This window comes from Cervus elaphus, chromosome 9, assembly GCF_910594005.1.
Source record: "Cervus elaphus chromosome 9, mCerEla1.1, whole genome shotgun sequence".
Classification (NCBI taxonomy): Eukaryota; Metazoa; Chordata; class Mammalia; order Artiodactyla; family Cervidae; genus Cervus; species Cervus elaphus.
The window spans coordinates 109,238,218-109,255,888 of record NC_057823.1 but is presented as its reverse complement, the minus strand read 5'-3'; the positions used below and the strand labels follow the sequence as shown (position 1 = coordinate 109,255,888).

Sequence of the window (17,671 nt, the reverse complement as noted above, 5' to 3'; positions counted from 1 at the left end):
ATTATTTGGATGGCATTTTCTTTACCAGAAAGCTTTACCTTCCTACTTAGGTTTTGCTTTAGTCACATACCTTAAGTACAAGCAGCTGATTTTTTATTAAAGGAAGTAGTCCAGAGATTGTGCAAAACAGGTTGAAATAAAAAAGATATTTCTAAAAAAAAAAAAAAGATATTTCTTATTGTCAAAAATGGGCTTGCAGATGGTTTTTTTCTCTAGCATTTCCCTTAATTAAGAAGTCATTGTTTAGGTGAGAATTTTGGACCTAGTAGTAGTTGGTAGCAAGCTGCAATTCTGAGAGGGTACCTCACTGAAATATTACGCCTTCCCCTCAAATATTTTACACAAATGTTTGCTAACTGATTGGATGGCCAAGCTCAAGAAAAACTTTCAGATCTTTTTACAACTCTTGTTGCCAACAATCAGTGTCTTAAGAGTGAAAATAAAGTATTTTCCCTTTCATTCTCAGGTCCTGTAGATTTGAAAGAATCATCATGAAGGGACCACTGCGTCTCATTTGGCCTGACAATTCGACATTAGGATTATTTCCTAAGGATAGATTTCCCCAAACTCAGAAAAGCTTTCTGTAGTGTTACTGAGAAAAAAATAATTGAGACTGGATTATTACACAACTGTCATAAATGTCTGTGAAGATTATGCAAAAAATGCTTTCTATAGTAGTGGTTGTTTTATCACTAAGTTGTGTCCAACCCTTTTGCGATCCCATAGCCTGCCAGGTTCCTCTGTCCATGGGATTTCCCAGCAAGAATACTGGAGTAGGTAGCCTTTCCCTTCCCCAGGGGATCTTCCCAAGCCGGGGATGGAACCCAGGTCTCCTGCTTGGCAGGTGGATTGTTCACCACTAAGCCACCCGGGAAGCCTGTGCTATGGTGATATAGGTTGATACAAAACAGTTGCAATATGATAAAGGCTCTAAGAACTAATGCTAGATAAAAAAGACAATGCTTGTCTTTGAAAGAATTCTTGTGGTAATTTTGTACTTTTCTGTATTTTCTGTTTTTTATAATTAAAATCAATTTTTACATGAATTTCTGCCTTGACTTTGGTGAACTGACTTCTCAGTTGTGAGAGCGCTGGACTAGGAGGTGGGCTGCCCAGATCTCTGCCACTAACTGTGATCATCGACAAGTCATTCCTCTCTGGCTGTTACGTCTCTTTAATAAATTGAGCCGGTTGGGTTAAATGAGTACAAAGATCCTCTTTTAACTTTATGGTTTTATGACATCATTATATAATATTAAAAATGCTGTGAAACCCAGGGTATAATTTTATCTGAGAGAATGGAAAAACACTCAAGGAACTTCAGATATAAGGAAATGTCCACTGTGCCACTCTTGAATTGTGCTATTTCAAACCACAGAATACAAAGTATCGGTGGGCTCTTTGATGATTTATTATCACACTGTACATGCAAACTGCTTGGCACGTTTCCCAGCAGTAGGTACATGCTGCTTTTGGCATGCTCTGACGCACCGGAGAGAGCTTACACAAAATAACGCAGGCCTCGCCAAGGTCATGCCGACAGCTAGTCTCCCGACATCCATCTGCTCGTGTCACACGCTCCGTTAGGCTCCTGGGAAACACCAGGCAAGGAGCATTTGAACCGCTGCACCGCGGGTGTCGTCCAGCCTGAGTCCGCGAGGCTGCCGGCCGCGCCCCCGCGTCCCCGGGCTGGGCGCCGTCTGGGCTCCGGTGTCTGCAGAGCGGGAGCCCCGCCGTCTCGGCCGCTGAAGACGACGCAGCCCGGTCAAAAGCAAACGCGTGGGACTCCGATGAATTCTCTACAGACATTCTCTACATTTATACTCATGGCCAGGGCAAACTTACACGTTTACCTAAAAAACACCGTAATGGATCTTTGTATTAAGGATTGATAGCACCGTTTTGACAGGTTTTAAAAATGAAATGTTGTCAGCTCTCCTTCCGGAGCTCCTTTCTTTCTTTCAATCAGAAATTGGGAAGGCAGCTATAGTCTCGGCTGTGAAAACTGAAATCTTGGCACTTGTTCTTTGTCCTTCAAAGGACCTGTTTTGGCTAATGGCTTGCGGTCTAAACTCCTGCAGATGTAGGATTCCTGTCTACAGTGGGATTCCATCCTTTCACATGAGCCTCCACACTGCTGTGAGCTGCTTAGGTCCTTAGCCCAGAATACTTTCGACAGTAACGTGATACAGACCGCCCCTCTCCAAGAAAAAACCAGAGAAGGCATATAGATAACGCCCCCTAAGTCTGGAAACCCTCCTAGGACCTATTCCTTTCTCAAATGCCTGCGCACTGGGGTTGTGTCCCCACAGCGCCTCTGTCTTAGCTTCCTTCCATCACTCAGATGACCGTCAGCCTTTGTCCCTTCCTTCATTTGCCCTGAGAAACAAGGCATTTACTAACCACAGAAGTCATCTGAAACAAGCAAAGTGGCAAGATGCCTAAAAGTATATATACTGTTACCTATTTCAAACTTTTAAAGTTTCCTGAAGATGGATGTAAAACACTGCTTGCAATGAGTAAAAAGGAAATTACAGAAGGGTGTATTAAGGGGCGAAACAGAGGGAGGGAGAAGACAGGCCTTCACAGGACCAGCTTGGAGTTTGGGGAAAGCAGCTCTGAGGGGTTTAAATTCCGTTGTCTGAGGGTTAGCACAGGTTATCTTTTGAAGTCTAAACTCCCAGTTATAATTCTATCTCAGATCTCGCAGGACTTGCCCTTTCAGGTCAGATTTTTTTTTTTTTTTTTTTAGATCAGACAATTTAAAAGGTTAAAACATCCACAAAAGCAGTAACTTTGACATAGGCCTCTGCTGACAAAGCTTTAGCAAGTGGTTAGGTGACGTTGTAGAGTCACGGCGAGTTATTCAGATGCTGGAGTTTTGCCAAATTTACTCAAGTAACCACTGTCATCCTTTACTCTGCTCTGTCAACGGCGACCTCGCCCATGCAGTTTGTGCTTTTAGTGACTGAGGCTTTGTTTCAACTGGTGACTTGCAAAAATATCTGTATGTGTTGGGTGATTTTTCTTCTGCTTGGGGTGCGCCAAGTCAGCCAGGTATGTAGATCACAGAAGGCTAGATGCTGAGGGAACGCCGCATAGGTATCTACCCAGAGTAAGAATAGGCGAGAGGAAGCCTGTCTGATTCAGCTTTGCGCATGGTCTAGACTTACACACGCTGAGCAGCGCTTCCCTGCAGATTCAGCCTTTCATCCCCAGCACTGTTCACCACATTTCTCAGCCAAACATTCTTCCTCTTCCCTGCCTACAAAGCTTCCCCTCATTCCTCATGTTTAGATGATGTTCCCAGGAAGCTTTCTTTGATCATTCTAAGCAAAGCGAGCTTTCACTGCCTGCCTGGGTGGAGCACAGGCTATAGATACAGTTGCTTTTTCAACTACAAAGCGCACTCCTAGAGGGGAGTGTGGGTTTAATTCAACTCTGACTCTTTCATGATATGTAATTGCTTTTCATGTAAAGTTTATTGAGGAAATGGGTTCCAGGCATGGTCTGCTCCTAGAAAGCTTCAGAACCACTAAATCGTTTCATTAAAGTGTGTTTGTGATGGAGGCCTGATTCTCCCTAAACACTGTTTAACCTTATTCTGGGAGGAAAATTACCTATTTTGGTTTGTTCATTTCTAAGGGAAGCTGGTGACCCAGATATTGAGAGAGAGGTGAAAATGATAAGCTTAATTCACTAACTGCCTTCAAACTCTGGGCAGTCGAGGAGAGCGGGTGGTGGGCGTGTGGAGCCCGGTCTCACCACCTCCCCTCTCCACTCCAGGAAAGGCTCCGTCCTGCGCACATCAGTCGCGAGGAGCCAGCAGACAGCGCGTCTCTTTGTTCCCGAGTTCTACAGTGTATCCCAATGGCTACAGCATATTGATTGCTGCGACAGTTTAAACAAAACAGCATGTTATTTAAAGTCATGATATAATCTTAGGTATTCCTAATAAGAAGTTGATAATAGGTCTTCTACTCAATATCTCATCTGTAACCTTTCGGCTAGAGATATTCAGAATCAAACACTAAGGTCACATGTACCTACATCCTCAGTGTCTGGGCCCGCTGCTTCCCTTAAGGCAGGTGAAATGAACGGTTTTTTTGTGACATAAATAGATTAAGGAAAGGGGCCCTCTTGGATTTCTAAATAAGTAAGAAGAAGAAGGGAAAGCATTTGTTCAAAGCCTTCTCTTTTTGAAGAAATGAAATATATGACGACATTCAAAAAAACACAGGGATTGTAAAGTAAAAAGTTAGCTGTTTGCCTGCTTCCTGAGCTATAGATAAACAAGTCAATACTGAATTATAACCAAGTCAAGTCATACTGTAAACTTTTTCAGGAATGATGCCTTTTTGAATTTTAGTTCTGTAGGGAAAGTTTACTAAGCCGTACTTCCAGCAAAATTACTGCTGTGAATAATTATTCACAGAATTATTGTTCTCCACAGAAAGAGACCTGTCCTGACTTCCTAAAAGGCAAATGAGATGAAGAACCGTATGCTAAGAAGAAGTCTGGAGTATGGGAGACTGTTCCTAGCTGCTACCAGAAAGGCAGGGTGCCGTGAAAAACCAAGGGTCATCAGTGTCTTCTGCAAAGGGCCAGATGAGGCTTCCCACACAGTCTCTGTGGGACCCACTCCAGCGCACCCTAGCAGTGGCAGCTACAGCCAACGATAACTAAGTGAGCACGGTTGTGTTCCAATAAAACTTTATTTATGAATAAATAGGTCTCTGGTATATTTGGTCCATGACCCATAGTTTGCCTGACTCTTGGAAAGCTGATCTTTGAAGATTTTTATTTCCTTGTGTAATTATGTGGAAATTATTATTTTTAATGCACATCTAAGTTTTATGTGTATATCACAAAGACCACAGATAACAAAATGATGGCATTCAAATTTAAAAAAAAAAAAAAAAAGAGTACTGGCCTCTAACTTTTCTCCTAAGAATCCTCTTTTCGTGAGACCCACACATCATTGAACATAAGGAGTTAACCCCCCGTCACCTGTCTGCTGACCTCACTCGGCAAACTCAGGTCAGGCGGTGTTCGTCACTCAGCCGGATCCAACTCTGAGACTCCCTGGACTGCAGCCGCCAGGCTCCTCTGTCCGTGGGATTCTCCAGGCAGGAACACTGGAGTGGGCTGCCATGCCCTCCTCCAGAGGACCTTCCTGACCCAGGGACTGAACCCGGGTCTCCTGCATCGCAGGCGGATTCTTACTGTCTGAGGCCCCAGGGAACCCCCAGGAAACATACAGGACATGTTTAAATGTTCAGGATGGCGGAGTGACGTCAGTCAGACATGGAGTGACGTCAGTCAGACATGGAATGCACGACTACTACGTTGTTTGGACCTGACTAGTTAATAAAGGGGCGTGTTGGCGATTCTTGCTGGGTGGCCTTGAAAATATTACTGAAATTAGGGGTTGTTGCTGTTCAGTCGCTCAGTCGTGTCCAACTCTTTGCCACCCTGTGGACTGAAGCATGCCAGGCTTCCCTGTCCTTCACCATCTCCTGGAGTTTGCTCAAAAGGGTGCATGAGTATAAACATTTTGGGAACTTTGAAAGTAATAACAATCTTGACAGAAAATGTAAACAAAATCTTAACTCATGAATATGCTATTTGCATTCTACTATATATTAGCTGCATGATAGGCTATAAAATAAGTTAAAAAGAGGCAGTTATGAGGTGACAGTTGTCACATTAAAGTCCTTCTTACTTGTATCCATTACAAAGCAGATTAACTACCAGACCTGTATCAAGCGAAGTACAAGGAAAAGACAAACCTAGTAAATTTTCATCATCCGCAACTGATTGTCGGAGTGCTTAGGGAAAACAATGGCTCTCAAAAATTCAAATATGAAGCCTACTGTATTTGCATAACCCAAAATAATTTTTAAATGGAAAATAAATATTATTATATAATCTGATGAAGATTACCCATGTCATTTTTAACAAAGCGAATCACAGTAAAGATAACACAGATATAAATATTGCATGTCCATGGGCATTCCAGGTCATTTTTCAAAATGTGCTGAAAACAATTATTTAAGAAGACAAACATGATTTTGCAGTCTTAGAATTGCTATTTGGAGTTTCAAACTAAATTCTGGCCACCAAGGGCTCCACATTCCTTCAGCCAGTCTGGGATACTTTCTAGGATTTTAGAAGACTTAGTTTTGAAAGGCAGCTTGATGGCCATAGGGATGGAACAAAACATTGATCTGGGACAAGTGGTAGCAAACCAAGTCTTGAGCAGATGACTGGTGAGATGCCATTGCCCATTATAGACTATGGCACCGTACCAACATTCGAGCAGCATCACTGGAAGAGGCTTTCTCCCGTTTGGCTCATTTGACCTCAGTCAAGTCAGATGCCCGGAGTCTTTGCTAGAGCGATGCTTATTCCCGCCAAGGACTCAGATGGTCTGTTCTCATGGCAACACTTCTCTCTTGTCCTAGGTGGACCCCTGGGCCAGGTGACAAGGAAAAGACTGGATCTTGAGGTTAAAATCATGCAATCAAACCTTCTAGAGCACACCACAGAGTGTGTGAAAATTAGAATTTTGAACAAGCAAACAAAAATTAGTCAAGTTTGTTATTGCTCTCCAAGATAAGTATATAAATGGATGGGCTTTACGAGCTGAGACTATATTATCTGATCTCAGATGATATTTGAAAGTAATAATGACAAAAACTGGCCTTTAATAGATCTGGATACAGAAAGATGAAATGCTGAACTAGGTTAACATGGGTGGATAGCTGATATCGCTCCAGTGACATTTTAGGTTCTTTTTCTATTTGTCAAGAAGCCAGAAACTCACCCTGAGTTGTGCCAGGGGAAGAGAAGAACTTTGAACAAAAAAAGTTGTAGAAAATTATTGGCTACATTTCTGCTTATCATGTGGTTTTGAGTATTACAATACCAATATTGAGATTATATGTGCACAAATGTTTTCAAAAAACGCTGAAGGTCTAACCAGTAAGCAATTTTTAACCAATAAACACTCAAAACGTTAGCAATGACCCTGATCAGAAACATGTCAGTGATCAACACTGAGGAAATTTGAATGTGACCAAACAGGAAGCAATTACAAGGATATTACAAATCCTATTATACAAGTGAATGTCTGGAAATTTTGCGCCAGCTAAAGTAGACCTCGGTGACCAGACTGAATGCTCTGCAACGACAAGTAAATTACATAATGGCATCGTAAGTATGCAACTGACTCTGCTTAGCATACTTAAGTCAATTTATGTGGAGTCAGCCTCATCAGGGAAAACCTAATGCTTATTCACTTTTTTGACTTTTTGTATTTGCTTTGCAAAGACAATCCTAAAACAGAATGCTTTACTGATTTTATCTTTTGTCTTTTTGACATTTACTTCTTTTATTTTGCAATTTGAAATGCAACCAGATGCTTCTGTGAAATAACTGAATTATGAAACAAAAACAAAATTACTTTCTCTAAATCTTCAGCCTACGGGCAATCCACAAGCAGTTACCCTGCATGTGAAACCAGAAAAATAAGGATTGCTAAACATTCTAAATTACAAAATATGGTTAAAATACTATGTAATTGAGGTCACAGTAAAAGGCAAACTGTTCCTTTTAACGTCTGCCACTAAAAGTGGCTATAGAACCTTGAGGATTATTGTAACATAGCAATATTTAAGAAAATTCCAAAAGTCTTTTGAATCAATGCGTAATGGCAGTGTTGATTAAACCCGTCTAAAGAAATCTAAAAAATGTCAACCGATGGTCATAGTCTCATTTTAGGGATAGCAGAGATGATGTCATCTTCATCAGTCTTTATCATGTAAATCTGTGTTTCAGAAGCCTACAAAATCCCACTGAGGTTCTATGTGCAGCCCTTCTTGAATGAGGAAACCTGTTCGCCCACCGTAGATTTTGGTTTGTGAGAACATGACTGGATTCATGGCTGTCCGAGACTCTGGCCTGTGGTCCAGATTCCGGGGTCCAAAGAGGGATGAGAGGAGCTGTGGCCAACGGACAACTTACCGACGCGCAGGAAAGCACAGTTCTCTAAAGTCACGCTGGGAGACACGCCTCCTCTGAAGCACCTGATGGAACAGACGTGGCCAACAGAGTTTGTACTCACTTAAGTCTATGACATTTCTGAAACATTTTCTTTTTGGCCTCCTGCCAACTGATCAGTGTGGGAAACTGAGGCAGCTCAGACCCACGCGCAGACGTTCGAGTGTCCTTTGCTCTCACGGTGCTCTGGCCCGGCGCTCTTCCAGACGAGCAGCCACTGCTCACAGGTGGCTGCTGGTCACTTGATGCACCAAAATGCTAACACATCCCACTTTTCAAAACTCAATACAAAAATAAAAAATTTAAAACATTGTGTTAGTTTTTCATATTGATTATATATTAGAATAATAGTTTGGATATATTAAAATATACAGTTAATTTTATCAGCTTTTTTTTTTTACTTTAAAAAATGTGTCTAAGAGAAAAGTTAAAATTACATATGTGGCTTGTATCATTCATATCAGGCGGGACTTTTTCTAGACAATAACGTCTATAACAGTGTCATTCTAATTTCTACCTTACTTATGTATTTGTGGGACAAATGTGCTCTTCTGGTTTGAGAAAAAACCACTGGGATTCCAATTAGACTTTTTTAATGGGGAAAATAATTCAAGATTGTTCGTCTCTGTGGCAAAATAGTCTGGTTTATGCTATGTATCTGAACTTATTTGAGAACAAAAATCAATAACACAATATAATAACTGTCAGTTCTAAAATGCAAAATGTAGTTTATTGTTTGCTGAAATTCCCTTGATCATTTTGCTTTGTGACTATATCATCAAATAAAGGAAACATTACAAAATAATTCATCAAGTTAAGGTTCTATCTGCATTAGTCTACTATTATTTAGCTAAGTACTCTTTGAGAGAGATAATATATCCCATTTTAACAGGGAATATAAATGTGTATTGTTTTTTCAAAAATGTTAACTATGGTAATTTAAATAGCATCTCTATGAAATCTCAGGTTGAATCATTTGGATGAAATGATAGATTTTTGTGAAAGCTTGTTTTCCACTGAAATGACTCTCTCAGTCGTTTAGGCATTATCAGGTCTTAATTTTTAACATTCAAATCAATATCTAAAACTCCCTCTCATTTTGAGAATGCAAGCTGCAGGTTAAAAAGAGGAAATGACACTCACACCCTCACTCCTCAGGGAGCGGGCGTGTGCGCTGGTGTAACTGGGTGAGTTCTTAAACGCACACTGGCTCCTGGATCTGCAGCGCTCTTCACACAACACGGTCCCCAGGTCCGACCCATGCAGGCAGCCGAGAGGGCTGGGGTGATACGGGGGCTGGGGGGACAGGGACGTGGGCTGGGGGGACCCTGTGTCTTCATCTGACTGTATGCCCCATTCCATTAAGATTCCTTTCCCTCTCTTCTTCCCTTTTCCAAATATATGGGGCGCTTGCCATCTATCACCTAACCATGTAGAGAGACTTCACAGGAAGTCTCCTCGGGAAAGGACACAAGGGATGAGAAAGCTGTGGTACATATACACAATGGAATATTACTCGGCCACTAAAATGGAAATCTTAATGCTTAGGGAATAAGGCATTCTTAAAAGGTTAAACCTAGTCAGCCTCTTATAATACCTAAAATGGAAACTGAGAGAATAAAGAAGGAAAGAGACAGTAAAGAAGATAAATAGTCTCTACTAGTTAATGAACATAAAACAAACTAAAGCATTCTTTCTCAGATGCTCACAGCTGTGAGCCTTGTGGGCCTCCTCTTCCATGTCAGTGACCCGTCAGGCCCTTATATGAGGGAAGACAAGAAGTCCTCCTTTATTTTCCTCATGAGAACAGTAGTGAAGTTAAGACCTGCACTTGGAAAGCAGAACGTCTACAAGGTCTGACAGTCCCCAGAATCCATAGGTTTAATTTTCCAACTTAATAGTTCTGAGGAATCACCAAAAGAATTTAAGACCTCTCTTTTTGATGAGGATTTTTATCTGATAGTCATTTTTATTGTCCAAAATTTTGGCCTGAAAATAATTTTTTTAAATTAAGGAAACCTACTAAAATATGCTATATAACTAAGTTGATTAAAATGTCCATTTAAGCTCAAACTAGAGATAAATCTGAGATGTTTGGAATTTAACTGTGAGTTTTTATAAGTAAAAAGTGTTTATGTGAAAACCAAAGAAAAATATTTTGAAAAAAATCATGGTGAAGTATTAGGTCTAATGTTACAGCTTCTCAAGAGTCTGATTTTAAATCAAAGTTTATTTTTTCCCTTTGTTTTTGTTTATTAAACTAAATGAAAAGTTGCACTGTCCTAAGTTTTTCAACATGGAAACTTTCAAAACTAAATTGTGAATTATGAGTGCTTCCATTCCAAGCATGAGAAAAAAGTATACTAGCTTTTTAGAAATATCTTTAGCCCATAAGCAATATATCTAAAGAACCATCAATTGAAGGAAAAAAGAACTTTTATAAACAAAAATGTTTTCTTACTATGTGTGTGCATGCTCAATTGTATCCGATCCCTTGCAAACCCATGGATTATAGCCCACCAGGCTCCTCTGTCCATGGGATTTTCCAGGCAAGAATACTGGAGTGGGTTGCCATTTCCTCCTCCAGGGAATCTTCCTGACCCAGGGATCAAACCCACATCTCCTGCATCGCAGGCTGATTCTTTACTGCTGGGCCATTGGGGAAGCCCCTTCCTTACTATAGTGAATTAAATAATGAATGATCTTACAGTGGGATATTACTCTCACTCTATTCAGACATTTTTGCACCAGCCATTCGTATAGATTTTTTATAAATTTAGAACCTTGGTTAGTATAGAATTTATCCATAAAAATGTTCCTATCTTTAAAACTGTACAAGCTCATGAATAAATTCAATTTTATTTGAAATGGCAAAGTCAGTCTTCACAGTCTAAGTCCAGTTTTTCTTTTTTCTCTAAGTTTCTTTTTCCCACTTCTAAGTGCTGCCCATCATAAGGACTTCTTATTAGGGAGCAGGTGAAGCTGAGAATAAATTCCTCAGCATGAGTTTGTAAAAGACTTTTTTCCAGGACTATAAAATGGTAGAATTTTGTGATAGAACATTTTGGGTTATTAGTAATATGGTGTATATAAATAAAGACAAGATAAAAAAAGCATTCTCCACACAAGGTTTACGGGCATATGGTTTCATAGCCCTTAAAATACGCTTCAGTTTCTTACCATTATAAGTGGTATTTTTGCAACTTTTTTTTGCACATACAACTATAACCTAACCATCTTCTTGTAAACAGTTTGAACACATTACTGAAGATATTGTAAATGTCATGGGAATACATCTTATAGCTCTACCTAGTATTAGCTGAGCAACAGTCCAAAGGAATTACCTTCTGAAGAAATCCAAAGGGTGAAGGATGACCAGGTTTTCAAAGCAAAAACAATTTGTTACTATTTACCTCAACTGTGCCACTACTGGTCCCTGAAAATGTATGTTTTTATATGTTGTGTTTACTTGCAATTTCAAATTTAATTCATCAGTATCTGATATCCATTACGTACCATAGGAGACACTATTTTTTCATAAAGCAGTCACATGCATTGAAGTTAGGATTACCAACTGATACGTATGTATTTTTTGCACCTCAGAAAAAGAATCACACTATAGTGCACATCATGCTTCCACCTTCCTTGCTGAAGGACAAAACGCACAAAGTGCCCAGATTTGGCTCCCACATGGGAAGAAAGCCACTAGTCCTCCGGCAGGACTGAGTCACCCTGCTGAGCTCCGACCTCCAGGGCAGGGTCCTCCTCGCTTCCTCCAGGGGCTGCCGCAGCTCCAGCGGTCGCCCGCGTCTCCCCGGCCGGGTGCCCCTCCATCTCCGGGTCGGTCCCCTCCATCTCCTCCTCCCACACCGCGGGCTCCATCCTGGGGGCCGGGTCTCCATCATCACCGCTGACCTCCTCCCCCGCCTGCACCTCCGGTAGCTCCACCCCAGCCCCTTCAGCTGCCCCAGGGGGCCCCTCGCCCCCCGGAACGCCCTCGTCGCCAGCCTGAGGTGGAGATGGCTCCCGGCTAGCGCGACCCTCCTGGACGCTGCTGTGGCTGCTGCTGGCACTGCCGAGCCTGGAGGAGGCCACCACGGCCTTGACCGCCGCCTGGGGAGACAGAGAGGTCAGTGCTACTTCCACTGAAAATCCCAAATCAGCGCTTGATCTCAATTTTGCATTTAGGGAGTGTTATTCTGTTACTATTTAGTCTTGGAAAGTGTATGATTCCAAGATTGTCTAATGAAAACTTATTTGAAGAATGAACAGCAAAATCTGTTTAATCTCAGATTAGTGTATTTAGTCATCTGGATGAAAGCCTAAATAAATGCACTTTCCCACGAATTGCCAATACTCAAAAATTTTAGTTGTGTTTCCCAAAGTGTGGGACACGAGTTCCATGGATGTTGATAGGTACTATCAAGATAAGAGAGTTCCATGGTCAAATTTCTTTGAGAAATTCTGGGTTAAGTCAAGGGTATTTAATCTAGGGTATTTCAAATTAATTTGATCATGAACCCTTCAGGTTTATTTAGTTTGTATCAACCTGTAAGCGACTACTGAATAGAACACTATTTTTCATCCCCCGCTGTCCTCTGAGATTTCCTATATGTATCAATCTCAGTGAAAGTCACTCAGTCCTGTCTGAGTCTTTGCGACCCCTGGACTGAATTCTTCAGGCCAGAACAGAATACTGGAGTGGGTAGCCTTTCCCTTCTCCAGGGGATCTTCCCAACCCAGGGATCAAACCCAGGTGTCCCACATTGCAGGTGGATTCTTTACCAGCTGAGCTATCAGGGAAGCCCTCCTATATGTATAGCTAGTCCTAAATACTACTATGTAAGAGAAAAACACTTCATCTCTATTCCATATATGTTCTATAAAAAGAGCTACAATTTGATGGATAATTTTCCTATCACTTGAATTATCTTAATTTTTATCAAGTATAATTATTTGCCTATATTATAAAATATAGTTGGAAAAAATTGTTTCCCAATTTTTGCATATTCAGAAAGAAGACAACTTTCTTAATAAATATTAGTTTCCTGAACATTTTCAAGCAGTTCAGCCTTAGTGAAATGGGAAGCAATGACAATGTATTTACCTGGTGAGTGAATCTCAACATCCCACACATTTCCCTTTATTGACAACGAATCCTGGGAATCCCTGGTGGTCAGTGGTAGGACTCAGCGCTTCACTAAGCTGCCCGGTGCCATTTCCTCCCCCAAAATTTCCCAAACAGAAAAACAAAACCCACACTGAATTCTTACAAGAGGATAACAGAACTGTGGTTGGCTTTATACCATCACTGTTGGGATTTCAAAGCAGCATTTTCCCAGGTACCACAGCAGACGAATAACAGTATTAGACAGACAATAGCAGACTTATCTTTGATTAGCAAGATATGACAGAAATCTTTTTTAAAAAATAAAACAAAATAAATGCCATCTAACCTTGAGCTTGCGCCGGGCATTGAATTCTTGGAGCTTCTTTTGAGCTGTATCCATGTGTACAAAGTTGGCTGCTTTACCTGTTACCCACGGGTGCTGGAGAGCTTGAAAGGTAGTCAGCCTTTTCTTAGGATCCAGTACAATTAATTTTCTGACCTGAAATGATAAAGAACCATTGACTTCTTAGGGAGATTTTCATGGTTACCTGGGCTTGCCCCTCAGCTCTGAACTTCTAGGTCTTATTTAATTTTCTTGGCAATACACTAAATATGTTATTATTCTATCTCCTTGGCAGTGCACTAAATATACATTAAACAACATTTTTAAGCCCCCAGGGGTCACTGTGGGGATGGCGTCAGGCAGCAGTAGCCGAGGAGTCTGAAAAGAGAGTGGTGTGTGTGAACCGAAAGCCCAAACTGACAGACAGATGCCCACAGATCAGAGAAACAAGGCTTGCCTTGACTGTGAACTGCAAGTACTTTGGGTGGGAACCAGCATCTGGATAATTCTAGGTTGTAACTTCATATTACTTAGAATTCAGAACTTAAACTACATCTCAGGGGAGATGGATCATTCATGTAGCCGTCATTCCTTCTGTGGGGACAGAAGGGCAAACAAGAGGGGGCAGGGTCACAGCCTTTATGATCACACCACAATCCTATCATGGAGTTCATAGTGTTCTCTAAGCCCTTGAGATCAGTTCAGTTCAGTCGCTCAGTCTTGTCACACTCTGCGACCCCATGGACTGCAGCAGGCCAGGCCTCCCTGTCCATCACCAAGTTTACTCAAACCCATGTCCACTGAGTGGGTGATGCCATCCAACCATCTCATCTTCTGTCGTCTCCTTCTCCTCCTGCCTTCAATCTTTCCCAGTATCAGGGTCTTTTCCAATGAGTTGGCTCTTCGCATCAAGTGGCCAAAATATTGGAGTTTCAGCTTCAGCATCAGTCCTTCCAATGAATATTCAGGACTGATCTTTAGGATGGACTGGTTGGATCTCTCGCAGTCCAAGGGGCTCTCAAGAGTCTTCCCCAACACCACAGTTCAAAAGCATCAATTCTTCAGTGCTTTCTTTATAGTCTAACTCGCACATCCATACATGACCACTGGAAAAAACATAGCCTTGACTAGATGGACCTTTGCTGGCAAAGTAATGTCTCTGCTTTTTAATATGCTGTCTAGGTTGGTCACAACTTTTCTTCCAAGGAGTAAGTGTCTTTTAATTTCATGGTTGCAGTCACCATCTGCAGTGATTTTGTAGCCCAAAAAAATAAAATCTGTCACTGTTTCCCCATCTATTTGCCATGAAGTGATGGGACCAGATGCCATGATCTTAGTTTTCTGAATGTTCAGCTTTAAGTCAACTTTTTCACTCTCCTCTTTCACGTTCATCAAGAGGCTTTTTAGTTCCTGTTCACTCTCTGCCATAAGGGTGGTGTCATCTATCATCTATCAAATATCTGAGGTTATTGATATTTCTCCCGGTAATCTTGATTCCAGCTTGTGCTTCATCCAGCCCCGTGTTTCTCATGATGTACTCTGCATATAAATTAAATAAGCATGGTGACAATATACAGCCTTGACGTACTCTTTTTCCTATTTGGAACCAGTCTGTTGTTCCGTGTCCAGTTCTAACTATTGCTTCCTGACCTGCATACAGATTTTTCAAGAGGCGGGTCAAGTGGTCTGGTATTCCCATCTCTTTCAGAATTTTCCACAGTTTATTGTGATCCACACAGTCAAAGGCTTTGGTATAGTCAATAAAGCAGAAATAGATGTTTTTCTGGAACTCTCTTGCTTTTTTGATGATCCAGCATATGTTGGCAATTTGATCTTCCCATCAGGAAGCTTTCATAAGCCTCTTATATGTTGAGGATACTTGAAGGACTATGCCAAGAGCTGGGGTAAAAGCCTACTTAGAATCAAAGAAAAGGTGTCAGTGGTTTGGGGATATGGTTTGTTTAAAAAGGACTGAATTCAAATGAATTGTAGCCCATTCTGGGAGGCTTACCCCTGATGGTGAGCATAAGCAGATAATGAATTGCCAGGGAGTTCAACAACCAAAATAATCCTCTGAGCCCTGGGCTCAGAGGGGTGACCTGGGATGAGGCAGAGACTACCTGGAGTCAGGAGGCACACTTAAGTGCTAACTTGTTCAAAGCCTCTACTTCTGTGATCTCAAAGACCCACATGTGCCTGACCTCAGACACCCACCCACCCCTACTTAGTGACTATGGACCCTCCTGGGCCCTCTTCTTACAGGACCTAATTTCCACCCTAATTTCCTTGTAAATACATTCTTACAGGCATGCAACATTTTAAAAAAAAAAAAAATTATGTAATCCTATCCATATCCTTATCAACTTTAGCTCCAATTCATGAGTGAGGGATGGCAGGAAGCTCAAAGATTTAGTGATTCATGTAATGTAAAACCTCATGTAACTGGTGGGGGCTATACTCATACTAGGGTTTGTCTTGTCTTAGAATTTGTCCTGTGGCCATGACACCACAGTGCCTTCCACGTAGACAAGCTTTCTGAGTTTCAGTCTGCTGGTGAGTAAAATGAGGGACTTTGGATGACTTAAGGCATAAGATCTTTTCTAACTCAAAAATCCAAAAACTGAACACAGGCTAACAAAATTAGGAAGCTAGTCAAATGAAGAATGAATATCTGGTCTCCTTTCACTTTCTGTTTTGTAGTATTTGCAAAGAAATGTATGTGGGATAGAGACACTGCATCTGAAAAGGGTACAATCTTGAGACCGTTTAGGCTTAAAGTCAGCGAGGAGGTGGAGGGAGATGAAGAATAATTAGGAAGAAGAATGCACAGCAGTAACAGATTTGATGGTGGTCAGAGCTGTCATCTGTTGGATACATACACTAATAATTTCATATAAGTGTTACCTAACCCTTAAAACATCCTTGACAATTAGATACTTCACGCTCATTTTGTAATCATCTGTTTCCTCTTCCCTATCATCACCGTTCTCTTCTACTCGAAAATACAAAGAATTTAAGGAAAGCCAATCTACACCAAAAATTTATATGTCATCATTCATCTTTACATTTGGAGACATTGATGCACTGAGTTTTTAAGAAACTTGTTGAAGATCAGAGAGACTCAGTGACCTCGTCAGGATTCAGACCCAAAGATGCGCCATTATCCTACAGCTCCACTTACAGACCAGCTCCCTACGCACCATGACAGAACAGATGCAGGTTTTGCTAATAAGTATTTTATTTAGGGGCTTAAAGATTCCTTTAGTTCTGAAGTTATGTAAATGCTTTAACCAACAGGTGGTATAGCTGAATGAAGGAACATCACAGGCTAACCCTCTTATCTATTTAACTTTTTATCAGAGATAAAAAGAAACAGAAGGGGGGCTAACTAATGGGATTATCATGAGTTAGTAACCATCACTAATGGTTACTTAGTATGTATCACATCCCTTAATTCTTCCAAAGACCTAAGGACAGGTACCAGTACCATCCAGAGAAGAAAACCGAAGCACAGAAGGGTTAGGTCAGCACCAAGTCAGAGCTGCAACTATTAGGAGGGGCGAGGGGATTGAACCCAGGCATGTGGGACTTCTAAGAATCCTTGGTCCATTTCCTGACTGATGGTTTCATTCAAGGAACATTTACTGAGCCTGCACTTCATGTCCACATGGCACTAAGATCTGGGCCCACCTGCTTCATCCTCTGCCAGAGCCTGAACCTCGTTAAGGAGCATCTCTGAGCGCATCATATGGAAACGATGCTCATCCTGAGAAAGGAAGCCTGGGGCGGAGGATCAAGCGGCAGGAGGCATGAACCGACTGTGAGGAGACCGGCGCGCCCCGAAGCCCAGGTCTACTCAGAGGCCAAGCGGCGGCCAGGGCTCCAAGCCGAGTCACCCGTGCGGTCCCCCCAGGGGCGGGGGTTCACGAGGGAGGCCCGCGCGCCCAGCGCATCCGCGGGCCGCACGGCAGAAAGCACCAACGCTGTGAAGCGTTATCCTTCGACTGAAACACGCTAAAAAGGATGAGCTACCCGTGTAAAGAGGGCTGTGTGTGTGTGTGTGGAGAGGAAGGAGCAGGGAGACAAGGGACATCACGGGGCGGACGGAGGAGCAGCGGCCACGCGCGGAGTCACGCCGCCGGGATGGGGGCGCC

General features: G+C 41.9%; 1 protein-coding gene across 2 annotated transcripts in view; it reads right to left on the bottom strand.

The window, feature by feature from the left end:
• Positions 1–4,914: 4,914 nt before the first annotated feature.
• Positions 4,915–17,671, bottom strand: part of CAMK4 (calcium/calmodulin dependent protein kinase IV) — a 253,686-nt gene continuing 240,929 nt past the window's right edge. For both annotated transcript variants that reach the window (XM_043913774.1, XM_043913775.1), the window contains 2 exons: positions 13,521–13,673; positions 4,915–12,177 (listed from right to left, as the gene is read on the bottom strand). In XM_043913774.1, the coding sequence (XP_043769709.1) occupies positions 11,770–12,177; positions 13,521–13,673 (561 nt within the window). In that variant the 3' untranslated portion in view covers positions 4,915–11,769. The remainder of the gene's footprint in view (positions 12,178–13,520; positions 13,674–17,671) is intronic.